Source organism: Sycon ciliatum, chromosome 1, assembly GCF_964019385.1.
Source record: "Sycon ciliatum chromosome 1, ocSycCili1.1, whole genome shotgun sequence".
Lineage (NCBI taxonomy): Eukaryota > Metazoa > Porifera > Calcarea > Leucosolenida > Sycettidae > Sycon > Sycon ciliatum.
Window position 1 is genome coordinate 87,645,874 of NC_088643.1, and position 23,759 is coordinate 87,669,632.

Below are 23,759 nucleotides of genomic sequence, written 5' to 3' on the forward strand. Positions count from 1 at the left end.
TCGTCGTAAATCAACTACTTACTTACTTATCCCCACCAATGATACACCCATGCCATGGTCCGTCCTTCCACGGAGTCTCCCTCACGTCAGATTCAGAACATGGGCCTTCTTTCAGCTGTGACCACTGGAAGTCCCCAGTAGCATCGCCTGACGTAAGATTCTTATCTCTGGCGCCTGAAACTAAGTACTTATTCAGAGTCAGTCCAGTTGAGCTGAGCGGAGCGCGGAGAGCTAGAGCGCGACTTACTTAGTCATAAGCCTACGACCTAAACTAAGGCTAAAGTGAGTCCTTGAATAGGCGATAACACTCTACCTGACCACGTGCTCGGCGTGTATCGCCGCCGAAAAGCCAGCGAAACGAACGTTTTGTTGATTTGTCGCTCATACTGTCATAGCAGCACTTGGACAAATAATTTCGAGCGATAGCTCTTCTCTCGGTTTCAAGCTGTTGTTCACCAAAGTGGCAAAGAGAGTAAGAGCGAGTGAGACTGGAGAATCATACTGTGACGACCGTCGCTAGTGCTCTGCAGCTGCTGATGATTCTCTTCGTATTCGGACGAAAATTGTACGGCAGTCACCACAAGCTAGCTAGAGTTGTGACTGTGAGATTTACAGCAGATCTACATAAGTCATTGTAACTCGCATTCGTTAGGTCGGACTGGGATCAGGCAGCAGGTGTAAGTGCTAGGCGCAGTGACGCGCGTGAATGTGTTACCTCATTCGGGTACCCACTTATAGCTTTGCTGGAGTGTAAAAACAGCGATGAGAGGAGACGATGACAGAGCATCATCCGGCTCCTACGGATATCGGACATTGATGCCTCGAATGAGCATACGCAAAGATGACGATTGCTGCACTGGTCGATGCTGCAAAGCCAGTTGCTTGATCGTGACTTCGGTGCTAGTCTTCGCGGTGGGACTAACGGTTATCATCGACTTGCCGGATTACATCAACCATGAGCTGAAGCAGGTAATGAATGACTGCCCTGGGCAGGGTTGCATTAGTCTATTACTGGAGAAGGAATGATAAACCCTTTACTGGCTTTAGAGCAGGGGCGTAGCAGCCGACACAATGCCAAAAGTGCCCAGAATGCAGGATTTTGCACCCTAATTTCAAAATTTCCCCCCCCCCTCCTCCGGCCGAACCTCCTCCAACGGCGGTGTTACGCGCCTGTAGAGGTATTCCATTCGGCCATGCCATGCCATGCCGTTGGCGTCTGTCCTCCACACATCGTCATCTACAGAATTACAGTCAAACCTCTTTAGGACGAACACTCGGCAAGGGACCGATGATATTTGTTCGCAATAACGGGAGTTCTTCTTATCCGTATGTTATACCCAATGAATACACAGTGGTTTATCCAATGGAGTTACGAATACTAGTTCTTCTTAAGCAAACATTTGTCTTATCAGTGACAGTGTTCTTCCTAACCAGGTTTCACTGTACGTCCCAATCGTCCCAGTCATCACTCCCCTCTCTGTACAAACTCATCACTCCCCTCTCTGTACAAACTCATCACTCCCCTCTCTGTACAAACTCATCACTCCCCTCTCTGTACAAACTCATCACTCCCCTCTCTGTACAAACCTTCCTTTCATGCTGTCTCATTTTGCCCCGAGATTTTTTGTTGCATAGTGACCTTACGCTCCTCATTCGCTCCCTTGTCACTAGACAGTTCTGACCGTTTGGTTTTGCAAATTCAAATAAAGAAAACAGCCACAACAACAACATCCCATCTTTACACATTGAACACCTAACCATTATGTTCATTTTTAATTTTAAAAGCAGTGATTACTACTCCCAAACACCCTGCAATGAGCAGCCAATCACAAATGGTACAGGTGGGTTGGTCACGTAGTGGGAGGACAAGGCTAAAACCAGTGGCAGACCAGACAGACAGACTCATAGTTCTTCTTGGTATGAAAAGGCTAGGTAAGGCATGGTTTTAATTTTAAAACGATTTACTCAATCTGCGATTTAAAAACACAATGTCACGATACTCCAGGAAACAAGAGAGCTATATGATTCATGTACCCTTTAATACTTTGCTTGCCAAATTGTCGCCGTGAAGAAATACATCAACAGATTCAACACAACGGCAGACTACTCCGCACCAATACAGTCACAGCATATAGGGTGGTGAGCTGGTGGGAGCGTCAATCAATCCCTAATGTCGGTACTCCCTGTGCTCGATTTAAGCCGGTCACGTTCCTAGGCGCATCGTCACACCTCCTATTGTCATCTGTCTGGGCACTCATGGCCAGTTGGGCAGCCGGCTAGTCCCCGGGGAGCTGCCCAGCGGCAGCCTGGCAACGGGCGGTGGAACTCTGCCAGTGCAGCCTTTGCTTGAGCTTACTTTCGAAACTACCTTCGCTACGAAATGAAGATCATCGGTGAAGCCATAGTTGAGCTGCATTCGCCACCTAAGCTAAGGTGACGCCACGGTGCCCATTGTAGAGAGATCGGCAACGTGATACTTGTACTAGTAAGTCAATGCTACCGCCTACCGGCACCAAATAGCAGAGGCACAACCGCGGTGATATAAATTTATTTTATCACAATCATCATCAGAGTCCTCATCGTCACCAGCACTTGCATTTTCACACACCAACCCACGATTACTTCGTGTCTTGTGGGTCACAGTGTAGCATTGCGGTGTGTAATTTTAAAACTGCAATTTTGGTGTGTTATTTGTCTATGCAGACATTGGAAGTATGCGAGGGCTGTACCAGTTATTCAACGTGGCTGGCACCAACCGAGCCAGTCTACATGTCCTTCTTTGTCTTCAACGTCACTAACCCTGATGATGTGCTTGACGGAGACCGGCCCAATGTTGAGACATTCGGTCCTTTCACGTATCAGTGAGTAATTTATCTGGTTTTGTTCTCCATTCCACTGCACTCCTCCTCCTCTTCCTGTGTCCTCACCCAGCCACACCGGCACACACACACACACACGCACACACACACACACACACACACACACACACGTGACACACACACACACACACCTCAGACCTGCCCATCGCGGAAGCGATGATAGCGAACAGCTATGTTAGACATAAAGTAGCAACTTGTGCTGGGATTACACCATTCAACAGCTTGCAAGGCTGATGAATTGACCGCCACTAATTTTAGCCTGGTATCCACCACACAGCTGATTGAAGAACACACACACACACACACACACACACACACACACACACACACACACACACACACACACACACACACACACACACACACACACACACCGGCACACACCATGTACCATGTATACGCCCGTCGCAAGAGAAGCACGCAAATCTGCAAATGCACTGGATGTGCACCCACAGATTTTCTCTTATAGCAACGATAGCGGACAAGATCTGAATGAGACAGATCAAGACTTGCGCCAGATAACTGTCTAATCCACACAACTGGCGAAGTCATGTGAATCGACCACCAATGCACACCTGGTCTACACCACACGGAGTACATCGGCATAAATTGGCCAAGACAGTTACCTATGCACACCCTACACTTGCTGGGGTAACCAGTATAGACAGCACGCTGCTTTGATAGAAGCAGACACTAGATGCACTGGTACCTTGAAGTGAATGGAGTTACTTTACCAACCAGCCTCGGCTACTGAGTGACTGGGAACCCAGAGCCAACAGACATACCAACAACCTCAGCCATGAAAGCTATTATAGTAACGACACACTGGACACCGGCACACACACACACACACACACACACACACACACACACACACACACACACACACACACACACACACACACACACACACACACACACACACACACACACACACACACACACACACACACACACACACACACACACACACACATGCACCCCCCTTCACTGAAGAGTACACCTCTCACGGTGCTGGTTCTTTGCTACACTGAGTTGTGTGAAAATGGCAACAGGCCTATCCGACCATGTTGTACTCCATGCATGTGGAGCAATGAAGATTTGCACGACTTTGTGAAAACTAGCTCAGCAGTCACATCGCATTGGTTGCAGGTGCGTACAACCGTGCATGCAAAACACCGGCAAAGTTACTGGAGTACGCACCTGCAGCCCGGGAATGCTGTGTGCGGCGATGATGCCTGACAAATTTTCCCCGGCGTTACTGATTTCTTACTGTGGCGCTGCAGGGAGCTGAGACCGCGCAAGAATGTCACATTCATGAAGAACGGCACCGTCAAGTGGATACAACCGAAAACCTACATCCCATTGAACACGTCATTTGCAGATCCTAACACATTCGAAGTGTGTACAATCAATTTCCCGATCATGGTAAGGACATCCGATTCAAGATGAAGTTTCAGCATCAGTATATAGATGTGTTGAATGGCTCGTGATTCAGTTGTCACAACTGGCTATGGTGCATGGCTAACATTCTAACCACCTTGAGACAATATGCCTGGTTGAGTGACTGCATCACAGAAGAACCGTGGTACGGTGCACAATCAGTACGTACATTGTTGTATATCATGTGACTAGTGCATGCTATACGTTGCATTGCTGGCCCGGGACTAACAGTTACATGTGCATGTACAATCATTGTACATACAGCATGGTCACAGTCTAGCCAAATGGGGTGGCACGGTGCCCTGCTGCTCATATTGAGCTGTGAAAAGGTGCCCTGGGCCACTAATTTGTCGATTTCTGTGCTTTTCATGCCATTCAACGAGAATACAGCAGGTAGTCACAACTAGAGGGTCCATAAAAGCACGCTTGTCTGGGATGAAGTCAGGGGTGAAGTCCCGTACGTTGCATTTTGCAAGACAATTTTGAAAAATGGAAAAAAGGGTTAGGGTAACTGTTCCCTATGCCCCCCCCCCCCCCTGCTATTTGACCTAGCTAGAAGTTAGAACCCTGAATACAGTGGTGGGGAATGAAATCCAACCCCATCAACCTCACAGAACAAGGAATGCTCTGTCCTAGCGAGTACTGTGAGCATCACCAAGAGCCTTGCACCATGCATAAATAGAAGCCTTCGGTCCACAGACTCCTCTCTGCTACAGTCATAAGGTTGTCAGTATTTGGCACCACTCTACAAGGCATACTGTCAGTACTCGGTCTAGAGAAATGCAAGACTCTGACTCGAGGAATATTCCGGAAGTTGATATCGTTCGCTCTCTGTCTGTCCGACTGTCCGTCCGTCTGTCCGTCCGTCCGTCCGTCTGTCCGTCCGTCCGTCCGTCCGTCCGTCTGTCCGTCCGTCCATCCGTCTGCCCGTCCGTCCGTCTGTGTGCCTCATTTGTTTTCTGTGTGATATTGTGTGCATTCAGTTTCTCGGATCCATGTTGGATCCTCTTCTAGCCAAGCTCGCTATCTTACCAAAGAAAGTGCAGAAATTGGTGCTAGAACTTCCCAAGATCCTCGCTGCACTCTCCGGAGAAGATACCATTATCTGCCGGACAGTGAACGAAATCCTTTGGGGTCTGTATGACCCTGTGTTTGAGCGTATCCGCTGGGCATGCTTGAATGAGGGACAGGCGCTATACAACACCGCTCATGACATCCTGGACAATGTGTTACGCAACGCTATACTGTTTATAGCCAATGGCCTCTTGTCCGTAGGCAACTTGATTCCGGAAGGTGGCATCATATCCTTGCAGGTATTTATTGTGTGCAGTACTAGTAACCCACGCACCCAGACACCCATGCACCCGTACCCCATGCACCCATGCACCTATACACCCATATACCCATGTACCCATGCACCCATAAACCCATGCGCCCACAGACTAGACCCATGCACCAATACGCCCATATATGCATACACCCATGCACCCCGCATGCATCAATGCATGTGTGCAGTAACCCTATGCCCGCCGGAACCAGTCCGGTTGGTCAGGTCATCACTGGACCAACGCTTTGGCCAGCAACGCATGTACATGTACACTGCTGAGGAGGTCATGTGTACCCGCCGCATCATGAACAAGGTGAGAAAGCCTATGGTATGGCCGGACCAGTCAAAAACCGTTTTCCGGCAGCCCTGAACCCACACACCCTTGCACCAATGCACGTGTGTGCATTTTGACATTGAAATAGGCGAAGCACACATGCACACAGAGGCAATATGTACTTCCCATGTGTTTATTCCCGAAACTTGCATTTTCAAATGCTGGGAAACCAGGGGGCAAATTTCGCTTACCGTGCTTTATCAATACTGTATCAATACTGTATGCATCATAAACTAACATTTTCATAGAGTGCCGGCATTTGGAAGAGCAGAAGAAGCTGAACCACTATAGATATGAGACTCTGATACAGTGCACACAGCAGAGCACGGTGTACCTGGGTCACCTAATGATATGGCCACACATTATTAGCCAGCTCAATGTTCTCATGTGGAGTTCACTGCCGCTCAAAGACTTTATCAAAAAGTAAATGAGTTGGTACCTGGAACATACTTGTCATATGACCTACGGTCTGAACGCGCTCAACCACCCTACCTCTAAAATATGAACACAACTGACTGGGTCCATGTGATGGGAGTGCTTTCAAGATACGGCATAGTACTACATGACTTTGTACAGTAGTAGCCATTCAAGGTGTGACACATCCATTACGTCACAGTCACTATTATATTAAACACTGCCCATTCCGGTGTGCATATTGACACCCGCAGATTGAGACGTTCTATAATGTGTACGTAATTGTATGTGATGCACACTACCTGTGACTATTGCGGCAGGTGAATGGATCAGATGATGGTACATGGGCCACATACACTGGTGAGACCGACATGCAGCTAATCAACACACTGGATCTGTACAACAACTCCAGGTCAGTGCAGACAATACAGTCATCATGATTTACATCGATCGCTGAAGTATATTTTGTAGTCCATAGGCCCGGCGGAACTGGTCCATTTGGTCAGGCCATGGCCAGACCCAATTTTTGGCCAACAACGTGTGTTTACGGCTGAGGTCATGTGGACCCTCCATATCATACCATGACAAAGTATGAAAGGCTAGGGGGTATGGCCGGATCAATGGAAAACTGCTTCCACGGCTCCTGGACTACTGCGACATGTACAGTACTGTCGGGCGCAGAAGAACGAAGCGCCGAATAGCGGCCAGGCTAGAATTTTACCAAGCACAGCATGACTCAACTGTGCAGCGACTGTAGCACATGAAAATAAGAATGGTCTACTGAGGCTGGGAGGCTGACCTCCTGTTCTTCGGCGACCAACAAAACTGTGTTATGCGATTTGGCACAGCTGTGCTCCAGTTGTGTGTTTGCCGTACTCTGATCTCTGTTTACCCGTGTTGAGGTCAGTGTGTATACGTTCTAGTTACGTTCACACGTGTGTGTTTGTGGATGTGTACATGTGCACAGGTATGTGCCATGGTGGAAGACCGACACCTGTAACATGGTCAATGGAACTGGTAAGCCATTTAAAAAAAATCTTTGTCGCAAGAAATCGTCCAATGCGACACGTCTCACTTGTATCAGCCGAACTGTCACACCGCTAATGACCATTGCGCCATAATACCTATGTAGCTTAATTAACATGCATCCTTATAATTATTGCATCTTTTTCGCAGATGGCACTCAATTCCATCCGCACGTCAAGAAGACAGACATGCTCTTCAGCTTTGTGACGGATATGTGTCGGTAAGCTAAGTCAGACTGGTGGGTTTGCATGTACCCCTCCGAAGGATTGGAAATATTTCTTTAGAAGAGTGTTTAGCTTATGTATAGTGGGAAAGGAAGAGGGGCTGTGGTGAGAATCTCTCTTGTTGGCAAGTGCTAACGTTAGAGATTGTATAAGTTGTCATTGGGGCAAAGCAATCAGTCCAGGTTGTGGAGTGAGTCATCGCTGTGCTGTGTATGCCCATACAATGTGGAATGCAATGAGATGTCAGTAGTGTAGTGTACATCCAGTGCGACAAGCAGTTGAGAACAGCTGTGTGTTGCGTATTGAATGCCACTGCAGGTCCATCTATCTCATTTACAACGGCACAGTGGAGTTGAAGGGCATTGAGTTGAGTCGCTTCACACCGCCACCGGCTCTGTTTGACAACGGCACCGTGTTTGAGTATCTGAAAGGTTTCTGTAACCCTCGCTGCTGGCCTTCAGGGACACAGGATATCAGTCTCTGCAAAGGAGGTAGGCGTGTACTAAAGTCAACCAACTAAGCATGGATAGGTGATGTGGATACGCCACTGTTATAACACGTTATTAGAGCCATGCATACTAGTAGTGAGGCGGACATTGAACATAGCAAGATAATAATGACCATTACAAATTGTACTGTTTTGAATGAATTTAGAAGCTTCCTAATCAGTGCTTTACTAGAGAAAGGGGGGGGGGGGGGCTAAGAGCGGTTTTGAAATTGCATGGGATGGCTAGTCACGTGTAATATAAATAAGGGGTAAAGTTTGCACAACCATTTCCCTACTTGCCGTTGTGTTTGACCATGACCGCTGATTGTAGTGTAGTCCACACGAGTTGGAGGAGTTTGCAGCTGTGTAGGAGTCATTGTCAGGCCACCGTGCCTCGCACTCAAGCTCAGCACAAGCAGTGCAGCTGGGTTGCAGTCCGGAGGCCTTGCTACAGTTGCTAATGCTGCTGCTGCCAGAGTCTACTGCGAATTTCATGCATGGCTGTGCTTCTGCATCATCAGTAATACTGGCAACAGCAGCAGCGTTAGAAACGGTACACGTCACTGCTATCGCCATAGTGACAATAATGACCATGTGACTTGTGGTTCCCTGTCGGTGTGCTATGTGCGCTATGATCACAGGTCTACCGATCATGGCGTCATCACCTCACTTCCTCTATGCTGATCCGGTCTATCTGGAGAACGTCACTGGGATGAATCCTAACTTTCAGGACCATGCCACTATCGTCGATATAGAGCCGGTTAGATTGTTTCTTTGAAATGTCTGCAAATTCTTATAATATCCATGTACTGTCACAAGCAATTGCCACCCAACTCAATCAGCATAAAATAAGTTGGTCTGAGAGGCATGATTGATGCACTACAAAATCCACATGATTGTCCAAGAGTATGTAAACCGGATTGTGCAGCTCAGTACCTGCCAGGGAAAGTGTGAATACATGTTGTCGATGACAAACTTAACGTGTCGTCTTGACAGCAATGTACAGTAAAAAATGCAATGATGATGTCATAGGTCATACTAGTGCAGTACGCGGTGCATCGCTACAGTGTAGCAGCAGTCGTGGCTCCCATGACCCATCAAGAATGATGTGAATGTCTGGAATTTACATGTGAAGTTGCACACTCTGGTTTCTGCACTCTTGGTGTGATCGTTGCTCCTCCTTGTTTGAATGTCTGGATTCAGATGACTGGGCTGATGTTGCGAGGCAACAAGAGACTGCAAATCAACGTCCGTGTTTCCAACATATCTTTCCTGCCGTAAGTGCCAGCTGTAATCTTTCTGTGCACTGATCACCATGTATGTGCATGCATCATGAGTGACATAACTACTTTGTATGCGTGAGTGTGCAGTGTGTACAAGCAATGGTATAACCAAGAGTAGATAAACAAGAGTGTGCAACTCCAGCTATGGGGTCTGCGACGGCAGAACTTCACATCACGTGATGAACCCGTGCACTCTAGTGCATGATAGATACTGGGTTGTACGCAGCCCAGCTTTGGGTACAACTCTCTTGTGGTCACTTTGCACTGTTTGCCAGCATAACCTTTTGAACCATGTCACGTGATGTGAAGTTCTGCCGTCGCAGCACAGCATAGAGGTTGTGCAGGCAGTTGCACACTCTTGGGTTATGTACTCTTGGTATAACTCATGGCATGTATGGTGTACAGCAAGTCCCAGTGATCACATGGTGTTGTATGTTGCCCATTCCGCATCTACGAGTGCAGTAATCGTCTGCGATAAAGAACCACCTCGGAAACTAGTATAATGTCATACTGAAAATACTAACGGGGTAAGTAGGGTGCGCATGTGATCTTAGACTGACTACATCCACAGAAATAGGAAGAATTACACTGAACACTGAATATGTAGTAAGTGGGACGCATTTGAAATGACTGGGTTGTTGTCCCGTTTGAATGTGCAAAGTAGAACAAGTCAATGCATGAATGAATTTTGTTCATCTCTCTCGTCCTAATAGGGGAGGCTATGCACTACGAGAATGCTTTCTACCATTGTTCTATGCCAACGAGGTAAGAGACAGAAGATCAATCCATGTGTGCACCTGTGCATGCAGAACACAAGGTTTGCCAAGAATGGAAACACACTCCATGACTAGTATAGGGCAGCTGAGGCTTTGAAAGTGGTATACAGGTACCTGCGCTGGTTGAAGACACATACCAACCCCTCATGCAGCTCCTTTCATTGAGTAGTTAGTAGTCTATTGTGAGGCTTGTCAAAGCATGGACTAGGACTGGAGTCTTCACACCACTATTTTATGACAGCGATAGGGATAATAATTTGGTGCAGGTCATCAACTGCAGTGTTATGGCATTGATAATGGACATACGGCATACCTGTGTTGGGTATTGCTATGAATGAGTCCAGCGTAGTGCAGCGAGTAGATACTGACAACTCTGGACCTGTATGTGCATGTATGTGGGTGTGCACACGGGCATGTCTGTACACATGTGTGTCGACTTGCAGTCAGCCGTTGTGTCGGATGCTCATGCAGCCAAACTGCGCAACACACTCAAGCCACTGAGCATCATAAAGATTCTGCAATGGTGCTTCCTCGCAGTAGGAATTGTTGTATTTACTCCGACGGTGATCTACAATGTACGGCGATATCGCCGGGAAAACGAGGTGAGCTTTGAACAGGAGAAGACTGTAAATGGTACCTCGTACACCGCTGCCGTGTACATGTCATGTTGGCAGTGCTGTTTCTGTGTGTGTGTGGGGGGGGGGGGGGGGGGAGAGGAGGAGAAGGGGAATACCCACCGCGAGTGTGATGGACTTGATATGTATGAGCCCATTACTTTGGAGCCAATCTTTACCAGCAACCAGGTCCAATGCATTCGCGGCATATCGGATCTGGCAATACTACTTCCATTATACTCAAATTGACAGGTGTAGAGCATAGAACACTTTCGTGCAGGCAAAGTGCCCACGAGTTTCACACCTCACTCAAGTGCATGCAGCGCACCCTGCACTGCCACTTCTTTTGACTGCATGCCCTCTCTTCTGAGCCCACTTCAACCCTGCTGTTGCAGTCAAGCCTGCCAGCCAGGATAGCACTTTTGGCCGCTGTATGCAGGTCAGATATGGCACTTGCTACACTAAAAGCCGGTCGCTGGTCGCGCAAGGGATGTGGTCGCTGTATCCGGTGCAGTTTCTGTGTGGAACTGTCTGTCCATGGAAAAATGGTCGTTGAAAGCAGGTGGTTGCTAAAACCAGGGATGGCTTAATTAAACCAGGTTTTACTGTATTGCCATACAATGTGACTGGATTCTTCCTGAACCCCCCCCCCCCGCACTGGCCCGCAGCCTGTTGCCGTAACATGTGACTGAATCCTTCCTTCCTTCCGCCCCGTGCAGGCTATTGACGTACCAGAAGGGCAGTGCACAGAGAATGTACCACTGCTCAACTAACACACGCTCATGAACATTGGGACGGCATGGACAGAACGTCTGCCCGACGTGTACCCGGTCCTGATCTACATTCGGATGCACAAGGCACCTAAGAACATTAGGAGGTGTGTCCGTGCAGGCATATCATCCAGCGTTGTCAACTTATACTGCTAGCCTACTTACAATGGAACTGGTCGCTCAGCATGCATTGTACCAAGATTCTGATAGTTTCTCCCGGTAGTGTTACATGTGCCAGCAATGGCTACATTGTATGTACACGGGAAGCAGAGTCGAGATTACTGAAGGGTTTCTGATAACACACTGTATTAAATCAACGCAGCAGTTTGCCAGCATCAGATTGTGTGTCCGCGGACATTCTTGATATGAAACGTTTTATAAAAGAAAGTGAAGAATTCTGAGAGTACGCCTACTTTATCTAGTAATATCTACAGAATATCCAGCAAAGGCATTCCATGTTGCACAATTTTCAAATTTTTCTTCCTCATTGTTAATTAACAGCAAGCTTTCGCTGCTGTCACTGCTTTCACACAGCAGTATCTTCACTATGTTTGCTGGGAATGATCTCACATTTGATCTTTTAGTACTTTATTACAATTTGATTCCTTTTCGGGCGTGTTCCCAAATCAGATGTCATCGTCATCCATGTCAGCGTCCATGCTGGTTTCAAACGTTACCGGCACAGGTGCAGGCGACTTGACGACAGGGTCGAATGTCCACTTGGGGAAGATGCGCTTGTAGAGGCTCATGCAGACTGTGTCCTGTGCCTTCAGTGACCGATTGAACACACACTTCATGTGTCCATGGGTACCTGTAGAGTCAAACACAGAGCAACAATTGCACACGTCTTCTAAAACATGAATACAACTAGGGGTGTCATCGGGTAGTAGGGCACCCGTGCTACCCGTAATGAGAGCGGGTAGTCTGCTAGCAGTTTGTGCCTGAGAACTCGATCGGGTAGTCGGAGTACGGTATCGTCGCAAAGGTGCATGTAAGAAGCACAGCTACATGCTTTAATACTGTACAATTCTCTATGATTGTAGTGGGAGTGCACAGTCACTGTACAATTCTCTATGATTGTAGTGGGAGTGCACAGTCACTGTACAATTCTCTATGATTGTAGTGGGAGTGCACAGTCACTGTACAATTCTCTATGATTGTAGTGGGAGTGCACAGTCACTGTACAATTCTCTATGATTGTAGTGGGAGTGCACAGTCACTGTACAATTCTCTATGATTGTAGTGGGAGTGCACAGTCACTGTACAATTCTCTATGATTGTAGTGGGAGTGCACAGTCACTGTACAATTCTCTATGATTGTAGTGGGAGTGCACAGTCACTGTACAATTCTCTATGATTGTAGTGGGAGTGCACAGTCACTGTACAATTCTCTATGATTGTAGTGGGAGTGCACAGTCACTGTACAATTCTCTATGATTGTAGTGGGAGTGCACAGTCACTGTACAATTCTCTATGATTGTAGTGGGAGTGCACAGTCACTGTACAATTCTCTATGATTGTAGTGGGAGTGCACAGTCACTGTACAATTCTCTATGATTGTAGTGGGAGTGCACAGTCACTGTACAATTCTCTATGATTGTAGTGGGAGTGCACAGTCACTGTACAATTCTCTATGATTGTAGTGGGAGTGCACAGTCACTGTACAATTCTCTATGATTGTAGTGGGAGTGCACAGTCACTGTACAATTCTCTATGATTGTAGTGGGAGTGCACAGTCACTGTACAATTCTCTATGATTGTAGTGGGAGTGCACAGTCACTGTACAATTCTCTATGATTGTAGTGGGAGTGCACAGTCACTGTACAATTCTCTATGATTGTAGTGGGAGTGCACAGTCACTGTACAATTCTCTATGATTGTAGTGGGAGTGCACAGTCACTGTACAATTCTCTATGATTGTAGTGGGAGTGCACAGTCACTGTACAATTCTCTATGATTGTAGTGGGAGTGCACAGTCACTGTACAATTCTCTATGATTGTAGTGGGAGTGCACAGTCACTGTACAATTCTCTATGATTGTAGTGGGAGTGCACAGTCACTGTACAATTCTCTATGATTGTAGTGGGAGTGCACAGTCACTGTACAATTCTCTATGATTGTAGTGGGAGTGCACAGTCACTGTACAATTCTCTATGATTGTAGTGGGAGTGCACAGTCACTGTACAATTCTCTATGATTGTAGTGGGAGTGCACAGTCACTGTACAATTCTCTATGATTGTAGTGGGAGTGCACAGTCACTGTACAATTCTCTATGATTGTAGTGGGAGTGCACAGTCACTGTACAATTCTCTATGATTGTAGTGGGAGTGCACAGTCACTGTACAATTCTCTATGATTGTAGTGGGAGTGCACAGTCACTGTACAATTCTCTATGATTGTAGTGGGAGTGCACAGTCACTGTACAATTCTCTATGATTGTAGTGGGAGTGCACAGTCACTGTACAAACGCATTGTGGCGATCCTGCTCAAGCAATGCCGTGTACCAATGTTCTCGTACTACAAGGTTAAAAAATACCCGATGTTACCCATGCTACCCGGATAAAATACCCGAACTCGTATCCCGATCAAACCCTTACCCATTGCAGCCCTAAATAAAACAATACTCTCATCCACCAGTTGAAGGGAGATGACATTGAAAGGGAAAAGAAAAAAATGATGCACCCATGCGCTTGGTTGCTTAGTGGTTTTGGCCCGCGTATGTAATTATGTAGTCATCCGTGTCACCTACACTGAACATGCAGTGCATTTATAATTCACCACAGTCAAGTGCAGTTCACCTGCCGAATATGGGACGTTCAATGGATAAGGTAGATGAGGTGTGATGACCCAAGAACGGCAGACGGAGAGGAAGAGAAGAGAGAGAGAGAGGAGATGATAGATGCAAGTAGTAGGGGATGCTCCTAAGTCCTATGCAACTGTACAGGTATACACACACTCACACACGCGCACACACACACACACACACAAACACACACAGAGGAAAGGTTACAGAAGATGTACGAGTGAAAGGCAAGGAGGGGCTCACCAAGTGGTTCTTTGATATGTCCACGGCGGCCGTGCTTTGACCACAATTCCACCGCCTTGAAAAAGAGAATATCCTCTGCAGCACACATGGTTCACAAGTAACACACATGAAGGCAGCATTGATTAGTGTGTTTGGACTGTACAAGCATTACACTACTATAATACCCTCCATTGAGTCTGGAGTTGCGACCCAGGCATGTGGAGGTAAGTATTCGGCTCATCAGGAGTGCCATACCCAGGCATGATGCCGGTACATGTACAGTACATGCTGTAAGTACCGGCATTTCAAAGCCTGTTGCCTAGTAACTGTAGTGAGAAAGCTGCTGCATGGTTCATGAAAGCTACCCAAGGCCCCGTCATTGGCAAATCAAGCTCTATACCTACAGTCCACTCACCAAACCTGGGCACATACACACATTTTCGGCGCATGTTTATTTTCGGCTATTTTCTGCCTGATCATATTTGGCCGAAAATTTATTGCAGCCGAAATTTTGTTTTGCAATGTTCAGTGTGACAGTGTATACAGGCAGAAGCAGTACAGGCCGAAAATTTGTTGCAGCCAAAATGTGTTTTAGACCTGGGAGGCCGAAATTTGAATGGGCCGAAATTGTGTCGACATACAGTAGGTCAGAAATATGATAGCTGAAGTCAATGCAGTGAAAATTTATCAAGATAATGTATGTACAAAAGTATTTTTTCAGGCACATAATTATAGTGCATCGGGGCCCCCGATTTGGCGAATGGACTGTAGGTTACAAGAAAACTGATATATTTACCTCGGTCAAAAAACATGTAGCGAATCGTTGCCACGCGGCGATTGATTTTGAACGGATGCCCGCTAACCACAGCCTTCTGAATGACAAGACGGTTCGGGTTAACATTGAGCAGTGAGCCAGTGCCAACAAGAACATGTTGACCTGTAGATAGTACAGACACATATACACACGCACACACCGGCGCACAATGCACGCATGCACACACAATAACCACAGATCACATCAGCATAGAGCGACTGAAAGGCAGGATCAACAGAAACAATGGAAACCCCTAGGCGTGCTTTCTCGCCACAGCACAACATTCCAATGAAGTTCTACAACTAAGGAAGCTAACTTTAAAGCAATAGAAGCTGCATGGCAATGCATAGTGCCGAGCTCCATGCAAGGCTCTCGTGGCAATGGAAAAACAATTGAATCAATGCGATATCAAATGCAATGTCAATGAGCAGCAGCGCACTTGGAAAGCCTGCAGAGCCTTTTACAGCCTTGTCGTCTCTTTGGGAGAGCAGCAGCGCATGTACTTTTCTAAAGCAGCAGCCTAAGAAGAGAGAGAGAGATAGAGAGAGAGAGATAGATAGATAGAGAGAGAGAGAATGCCAATGCATCATGGCCGCAACACTAACCGGAAGACGGGTCGTTTAGGAAGACCAGCGTGGGAATAGGTGCATATGAGATAGGGCCATACACCGACGCAACGACTGTTGTTCCGTTTGGCAAGAAACGTTCAGACTAGAAAAAGACACAAGAACAAGTAGTGCACATACTGCATGTACAGTATTTAAAGAGCGTATGCACATGCATCTGAAGACAAAATGAGTCGAGAGTGCTACTACGTACCCCTTATTCTCTTACTGGCATGTACAACAGTGCTTCACACAAGGTCCAGTGGAAGAAAATCAGTGCGGCTCGGCTCTACTCAACGTTTCATGCAGCTATGCAACCATCAGGAAAGTGAACAGTAGGCCATGGTACTTCGAAGTACACTATACTCTACAAAGAAAGTAATACACCTTGGCGCCTAGCATCCAATGAAGCTTCATAGATATTCGGAGCAGACAGACATGATACATAACATGTCGCACATGAAACACTCGCCCATGGTGTTTGATCATTCACCGCACTTTAAAAAAAGTTCCCAAGCAAGGCAATCATGTACATGGACACAGCATACCTTGTGCTTATTCCCTGACGTGTGCTGAGAGAAGATGGCCGATGCCGAGAAGCGCCTCCATCCGCAATGGAAGATGAGGTTATCCTGTGCATCGGGTACAGGATAGGTGCAGCATAAGAGCAGAGATACAACTACATATCAAGAAGGCCAGGTGGCAAATGCATCCACAAGACATAAATGACAACAACAACAACAACAACAACAACAACAACAACAACAACAATAACAACAACAACAACAACTCTTATTGGCGATGGTGCCATCGTGAGAATAAAGAATTCAAAAAACAACAACCATCGTGAGAATAGAAGATTTTAAACAGATTTCAAACAACAGCAGCAGCAGCACCATCAACAGTGCCCGTACCTCCGACTGAATTGAGAGAGCACAGCTTGGGTGCTTGGTCAAGCTAAAGTTCAGCACCGACATCTGGAATAAAGAAGAGAAAGCGGTCATTATTTGCAATTTTACATCCAAGAAACTTGATGGCAATACAAGTCCAAGCGTGAACCTCACGACCAAAGGTATATATAAACTCAAAAACTCTACACGTTTGTCAACTGACTATCCTCGGGGACAGCATATCATTGATCCCTGAAATCACAATGACCATAAAGTCAACAAACAACTACAAACCAGGCCATGGGTGGTCTCTCAGAAGAAAGGGGACCCCTGAACAGTGGTTTCACGCCAAGTACAAACAATTCTGTTATGTAGCTTCTACATACATGCACCTATAGGCACGTGCTATACACTTGACCTGTTGCGTACAATGCTAAGCAAGCACCATATCAACCTGCCACTGCATTGTTATCACTACTTCATCATTGCTGGTACAGCTACTCTCAGGCAAAGGAACCCATGTAGCGTATCTACCTCTGCGGAGCTGGGTCAGCCACAACGGACACAGCACTCCATACTCCACAGATGACAGTAGTCTTTACAGCTCTTTCTATCTTGCACTGTGGCAAGGCAAGCTTCTTCCTAGCACCTAGCACACTGCGAAGCTGATGCAGTCAATCAAAACTGGCCTGGGCAATCCAATACAAAGAAGGCATACCAATGGCAAGCTGCTGCACTCTTTCATGTCTCCACTGCTAAAACGGTTGGGTGAGTGCAAAACAGATCCAGTCAAAGCCTGACCAGCTGCAGCTATTTAGTTTGACATATGCAAAGAACACTGAACTGTCTACACTGTTGTGCTGTGGATGCCAGTACCTTGTGCTCATGTTGCAAGAGGCCAAACACGACAAGGGGAACGTCATTCTGAATGCCCGCTGTGCAAATACAGACGTAGCAAGCAAAGAGACAAGAACAACAAGAGAGTACACAAGTGGCAAAGCAGCAAATAAAGACACTCCCACCAGCACCACCAACATGCCTGCAATCATGCTCAAGTGGAGTGCACCACTCTGAACAGAAGCACACATCTCTGCAATCATGTATGTGTGGTAAATGAAATTCCAGTCGGGAGCTGTATGTCCCTGGGTTGGTTACGTCATAACAATACTTGAGCAGTGATTTGGCCAACATCAAGAATTCTCTTATCAGCAAATCCAAAGCAGAATTTCACTTGCCACAACTGTACAATTCCAAGGTCACAAACGAATGAGTAAAAATTGAAACAAAACAAAAAGAGAAGAAACACACGAGATGGCATTTTTACATTTATTACTGGCTCAGTATCCAAAACAAAAAGAAAAACAAAAAACAAGATGTCGGTAGAGAATAAAAACACTCACCAGAGATGTCACTGGGTACGTTGATAAGGTGCAGTGTTACATACCAGCTTGGCTGTATATCAATAAACAACACACACACAACACAATACAATATCACACAGGGGCTAGTTCATCACAGAGGGAAAGCAATGAAAGCTTCCTTCTGATGTACAGTAATTTCGTTTCTATCCCGAGATGAAATGAGAGCAATTGTGGAGAAAAGAAGCAGGGCTTCCAAAAGGTCATGGCATAACAAACTGCGCATGGGCATTGCATGAAGCCATGCTTGGAGCATGTGGTGAAGTCGGGGATGTTGACAGCAACTGCAATCGTGTACAGATACAGCGGCTGAGGTGAAGCCGTAAGGGATCCCAGTGAAGGATCACTGAGTGTTTCTCAAACAGAATCGTTTGTGCTGGAACTGCCTGAAGAGCGTTCGGCGCCAGTCGGAGTAGGGATGCAAAGGATGTGGCAAAAAACACCGCAGCCATTGGCAACAATGCCTCGAGTCAGAAGAAAGGCTCAAGCAGCAAAAGCAGAGGCATGCCTGAGGGAGGGGAGTGGGAGTGTGTGTATAAATACACACACACACACAAACACACATGCACGCCTGAGGAAGGGGAGGGGGAGTGTGTATGTTCATACGTATAAACTATACACACACATGCACACTTGTGATTCGGACAGCACAACAATACACACCAATGCTCCTTCCGAAGACTCCTCTTTCAATGCCGTTTTCTTCAGCGCGGCGTAGTTCTGGAACTGAAAGATTCTAAACAAACGGAGAATACAAGTCGAAGCAAGGCATAGCAAGCACACGCAATTAGAATTGGCAGTGAAGAAGCAATAAGCCTTTTGCGCGTTGTACATTTGTACGAAGTTCAGTACTAGGGCGTAGGTGTGTACAGAACCGATTGGGTGTTCATTGTGTGCTATGCATGCGCAATTGACCAATTTTAGCCTCATAATTAAGAGCAGACAATCCCTATTCCAGCTTCTTCACTTTGGTTAGAACTAATGACTACCTAGATCTTTGTCAGAAAAGGTTTTCGTTTGAAATGCCTTCAGAGCCCATTTCTTAGTGGAAATAGCAGAAAACACAATAGGGTCCTGCACATTCAACACCCATTAGGTTCTACGGTATTCTACGGGATTTCAACCTCCTGAACGAAGTAGCTATTGTGAAGGTATGTGAAAATGCAGGACAGTTCAGGCTCACCAGAAGCGGTCCGATCATTCAGGTCGTCGCTGGACCAACCTTTTACGTCTGAGGAGGTCATGCATACCTGCCATATCCTACACAAACTGTATGAATGGTCATGGTACGGCCGGACCAATCAAAAACTCCTCAAGTTATGGAAGTGGTGCACCTTTGTGCCAGTGAGAAAAGGAAAGAAATGAACAAATCCAGGAGCCTGGAGACCCACACGTGCTAGTGTGTACAGCATTCAAACACAACAAGCAAGCACTGTAGCAGTCTTCCCACACCACAGTGCTTCATACTCGACAACCTCTCAAATTACCGTCGGTAATTTGCTGGAAGACCTTCTGTCGCATCCCACGGTGAACTGCGGAAGCTTTCCAGACCACGGTACCTGCATGACAAGCAAAGAGACACGCACAGGACATGCAACCTTTACAAACACACAGGCAGAACTCACAGCGATTTTCAACAAAAGATGCTCAGGTACATGTACAGTGATGAGCGCACCACGAGAACTTCACGGCAAAGATGAGAGAGGCATAGAAGGGTTCGAGTTGACAAGGGGTCGACTTACGCTCCAAAGTGTATCCTGGCAGGGATATTCTGGGGAGTATCCACTTCATCTGGGTACATTTCTTCGTCGCGCTGAGCTTGAATACGCTTCAGCCTAGACACACGGGTAACATAACATCAAGCACAAGCAATACATAATAAATATATGCTGCATGGGGTGTGGACGTCTTGTCTGAGATGCTGCCCTCATCTGCTTGTCTTCTAAAGCAAAGTCAGATCCAACACACATCCTGTAGCATAAACTAGTTACTTAGCCACACCACTACTGAAGAGTACGACCAGAAAACAATAGTACGAGAATACAGTATGGTACAGCATACAGACTGATAAAAAACTGGATCAAAGTTATCAGCTTACTGATCTTCCTCTTCAGCAAAGTCCATGTTTGTATCGTACTCATCACCATCCTCGCTGCCATCATCTTCTTCATACTCACTCTGCAAAAGCACACACACACACCCACACCCACATGAAGTAACGCACATGAATCCACTTGCACTGACTTGGCATGTAGAGAACTTCAGAAAGCATGAGATTGTGCTGGAGAGTATGACACCTTGCAGAGTGCTGTCAAAGCAAGGCCCGAGTGTAGCTGAGCATGTAGTGAGGAGACATGTACAAGTGCACACAAGCAACTACAGAATAAGAGCTGGATCACTTGTACTTGAAGTACATGAACACATCATGGTCAGTGAAACCAGACCATGCGGCCATTTCTGCATGTCGATTCAAGCAGCCCTTGATGCCCTGAAGCTGCGCTACCCAGCTTAGTTGACGCACACACCGTGCAGCTTGCAATGCTGTTCTCAAATGAGTGAGTGGATTTCATTGGCCAATACTACAACACGCAGTTGCTCTACTCACCCCATCACTGCCATCATCGCTTCCATCCTACGTAAAGCATATAGCATGTACGCACACCCACCCACACACCCACATACACACACACACGCATGAACCCACACCCACACCCACACCAAGACACAAAGCTGAGCAGAATCAAGGTCCTGAACCAAGAAAACCAGCAATCATGAACAGAAGAAGAAGCAGCAGCAGCAGCAGCAACGGCGGCCTCGGCAGTAGCAGCAGGATTATCAGACTAACTTAGTGACTACTAGGCACTGCATCAATTCAGTATGATCCGAAAGATAGCATGATGATCAGTATCACTGCCACAGTTCACATGGCATTGCACTTACGCAGTCTTCCCAACCACCTTCATCATCACTACCCTCCATCATGGGCATACTGCTTGGAGGGTACTGTGCAGCAACAGACACACAGTGACAGCACACACATCATAGTCAGATACAGCATTAAAACTCAGATCAGGTGCCAGTGTAAAGAAGCGAATACCGCCCAGACATACCACTGGAAAATATCATAGATACATGACAACTACCACATGCAAAAAGAAGGTTCACGGGGCCAACGAATCACATGTTTCAGCGTACATACACGACATATCCACACCTGCTTCTCGTGACACATGCATGGCTAAATAGCTATGGTGTATATACGTAAGCTACACAGCTGGCCAAGAAAGATGATCCACATCTCTGGAGGACTGGCAAGAGATTTACCTCAGCAGCCGGTGCTCCATCTGCATCACTGCCATCATCGACGTCGTCATCTTCACCAGCGCCACCGCCACCGCCCATGATCCAGGCAGCTTGGTAATCCGATGTACCCTTGGGAAGGGACCTCTTCTTTTTCCGCTCACCTACAGGAAGTCATAGCATAAACCAGCACGTGAACAAACAACTCTAATCATATCACAGTTGAATACAGTATGCACACCAACAACACACAAGAGGACAATCAAGCACACATACATGCATTAGTGCAATTTCGTACCCGCATGTATACCGCAGTGTACTAGCAGTGTGCATACATGGGGGACATGATGGCTAGTCTTACTCTGTGCTATTGCAATCTCTTCCTCTGTCGGCCATGACTGTTCTTCATCTAGCTCATCATCGCTGACAGGAGCCTGCTCAGCTAGCAAAGGCACCTGCTCAGCCAGACATACATACACACGTACGCATGCACACAGACCAGAACACGTACACAAGCACAAACGCAAGCATACGCAAGCATGCACACACACATACACACACACACACGCACCCACGCACCCACACACCCATACCAACACACACACGCACACACAAACAGTTGAAACACACAACCATTTCTTGAGAATATGTCATTATGACCACAAAAGAACCTGTTCTGCTCTTCGTGCATGCAAAGAAATCACTTGGAAGGTGTACTGGACATTTCCCGTTCTAAATTTGGCATCTTTCTTGGTAATTTCGAATGATACGCAGCAGCAGAACCTCTCTATTACTACACAATACACACGAAAATACACAGATACCACTTTGGGTATAACTATTCCCTAGCCCTTGGGGTCCCTGGTGTTTCGTGGCCCTCTTGTACTATAGTTACATTTGCACCCTTTGCTTGCCTTCGATATAATTCTGTTACTTTCTGTACCTCTCTTCACTCGGATGATCTGTTAGAAACCAGTAAACCTGGTCAGTTGAAAAATGAAACTTGTGTATTGAAGAACTCGTGTCGGACACCTCCTCCGTAATAATTTCTGCATTGTTCTCTTCCAGGCAGGAATGGTACTATTTTCGTTATCACGAGAAGCAAAGCAAACTCACCTGCTGTTCTGGATCTGCTCTCTGTATGGTCCGTGTAGTTTCCTCTTCTGCCATGCCAGGATCCTGAAAAGTAAGTACCAAGATTGACGGGAAACGAGAGATCTAGAGAATGATCCTCAGAATAATTAATTACCATTGTTAATTGTACATTACATTTGCATGTACATGGCTACAATGTACATGTATGTACAATAGTACAAAGGCTACTGCTCCAGTGGCACATTAGGACGGTGAAGGGCAACAACAAGGAAGACAGCAGCAGCAGCAGCCACAATATTCACTACATGCATGGCAGCACCCACATACCATCTCCATGGAGACTTCTGAAGATACACTGTTGGCGCGACTTCGATGTAAGTGCTGCCGCTGTAGTCTTTGCCATTGTCGGTCAGTGCACGGGTCTGGCACGAGGTCGATGTGCGACAGCTGGTAGTCACCAAAACCAACCAGATGAACAAGCTGGTTGGCGTCGAATGTCTTGCCTCTCACATAACCACTGACCTGCAGACATCCCCTTGTTGAACTCTGCACACAAGAGAAGAACGCATGCAGGCAAGGATGTTGAATAAGGGGCCAGCCGGCATTATCGATAATTTTCACGGAGCTTAACAGTTTAGTTACACCCCCGCCCCCATGATACTGAAAACGTTACAGCACGGGCAGAGAAATGGCTTGGAGGATGAACAGGGGGCGGAATACTTGCCATTAATTTGCAAAAAAAGTAGAAACAAACAGGTAAAACAATAAAAAAATTCGTCGAACAAATACACGCTAACTTTGTAACATATAGAAAGATACGAGTACATAGCACAATAAACAGATATGCTAGCTATGCAATCGCAAGGACGTCACTAACCGCATCATCAGTGGACGGCACATAGTTGACCTCCTCTGCTAGCAAGGCGGGTCTCTGATCACGGAAGGTGATGTGATGCACTTTCCGGTCGGAAACGCTACGAAGTAAATTGGCAGCATCCTGTGAACACGGAATAGCAGCACACCATACACATGTA

At 46.6% G+C, this 23,759-nt stretch overlaps 2 protein-coding genes across 3 annotated transcripts in view; one reads left to right on the forward strand and one right to left on the reverse strand.

Annotated features, from left to right (window-relative positions):
* Positions 1-12,223, forward strand: LOC135806181 (lysosome membrane protein 2-like). 2 transcript variants are annotated; one of them, XM_065320334.1, is made up of 13 exons: positions 1-152; positions 2,704-2,861; positions 4,166-4,307; positions 5,306-5,635; positions 6,718-6,809; positions 7,365-7,414; positions 7,574-7,643; positions 7,966-8,138; positions 8,776-8,894; positions 9,338-9,411; positions 10,131-10,182; positions 10,637-10,795; positions 11,527-12,223. In XM_065320334.1, the coding sequence occupies exons 1-13, from the start codon at positions 39-41 to the stop codon at positions 11,578-11,580; spliced, it is 1,587 nt and encodes a 528-aa protein (XP_065176406.1). In that variant the 5' UTR covers positions 1-38; the 3' UTR covers positions 11,581-12,223. The 2 variants fall into 2 exon arrangements, with proteins under 2 accessions (XP_065176406.1, XP_065176405.1); XM_065320333.1 differs by lacking the exon at positions 1-152 and adding an exon at positions 203-969.
* LOC135806177 (pre-rRNA-processing protein TSR1 homolog) overlaps positions 11,850-23,759 on the reverse strand; it is an 18,199-nt gene continuing 6,289 nt past the window's right edge. The window contains exons 9-27 of the mRNA XM_065320331.1: positions 23,603-23,722; positions 23,053-23,271; positions 22,747-22,809; positions 21,992-22,085; positions 21,655-21,794; positions 21,271-21,333; positions 20,936-20,962; positions 20,429-20,508; positions 20,073-20,165; positions 19,818-19,889; positions 18,994-19,066; positions 18,313-18,364; positions 17,789-17,847; positions 16,937-16,999; positions 16,571-16,654; positions 16,023-16,128; positions 15,400-15,540; positions 14,625-14,699; positions 11,850-12,388 (exon numbers count right to left, since the gene is read on the reverse strand). Of these exons, the coding sequence (XP_065176403.1) occupies positions 12,204-12,388; positions 14,625-14,699; positions 15,400-15,540; positions 16,023-16,128; positions 16,571-16,654; positions 16,937-16,999; positions 17,789-17,847; positions 18,313-18,364; positions 18,994-19,066; positions 19,818-19,889; positions 20,073-20,165; positions 20,429-20,508; positions 20,936-20,962; positions 21,271-21,333; positions 21,655-21,794; positions 21,992-22,085; positions 22,747-22,809; positions 23,053-23,271; positions 23,603-23,722 (1,809 nt within the window). The 3' untranslated portion in view covers positions 11,850-12,203. The remainder of the gene's footprint in view (positions 12,389-14,624; positions 14,700-15,399; positions 15,541-16,022; positions 16,129-16,570; positions 16,655-16,936; positions 17,000-17,788; positions 17,848-18,312; positions 18,365-18,993; positions 19,067-19,817; positions 19,890-20,072; positions 20,166-20,428; positions 20,509-20,935; positions 20,963-21,270; positions 21,334-21,654; positions 21,795-21,991; positions 22,086-22,746; positions 22,810-23,052; positions 23,272-23,602; positions 23,723-23,759) is intronic.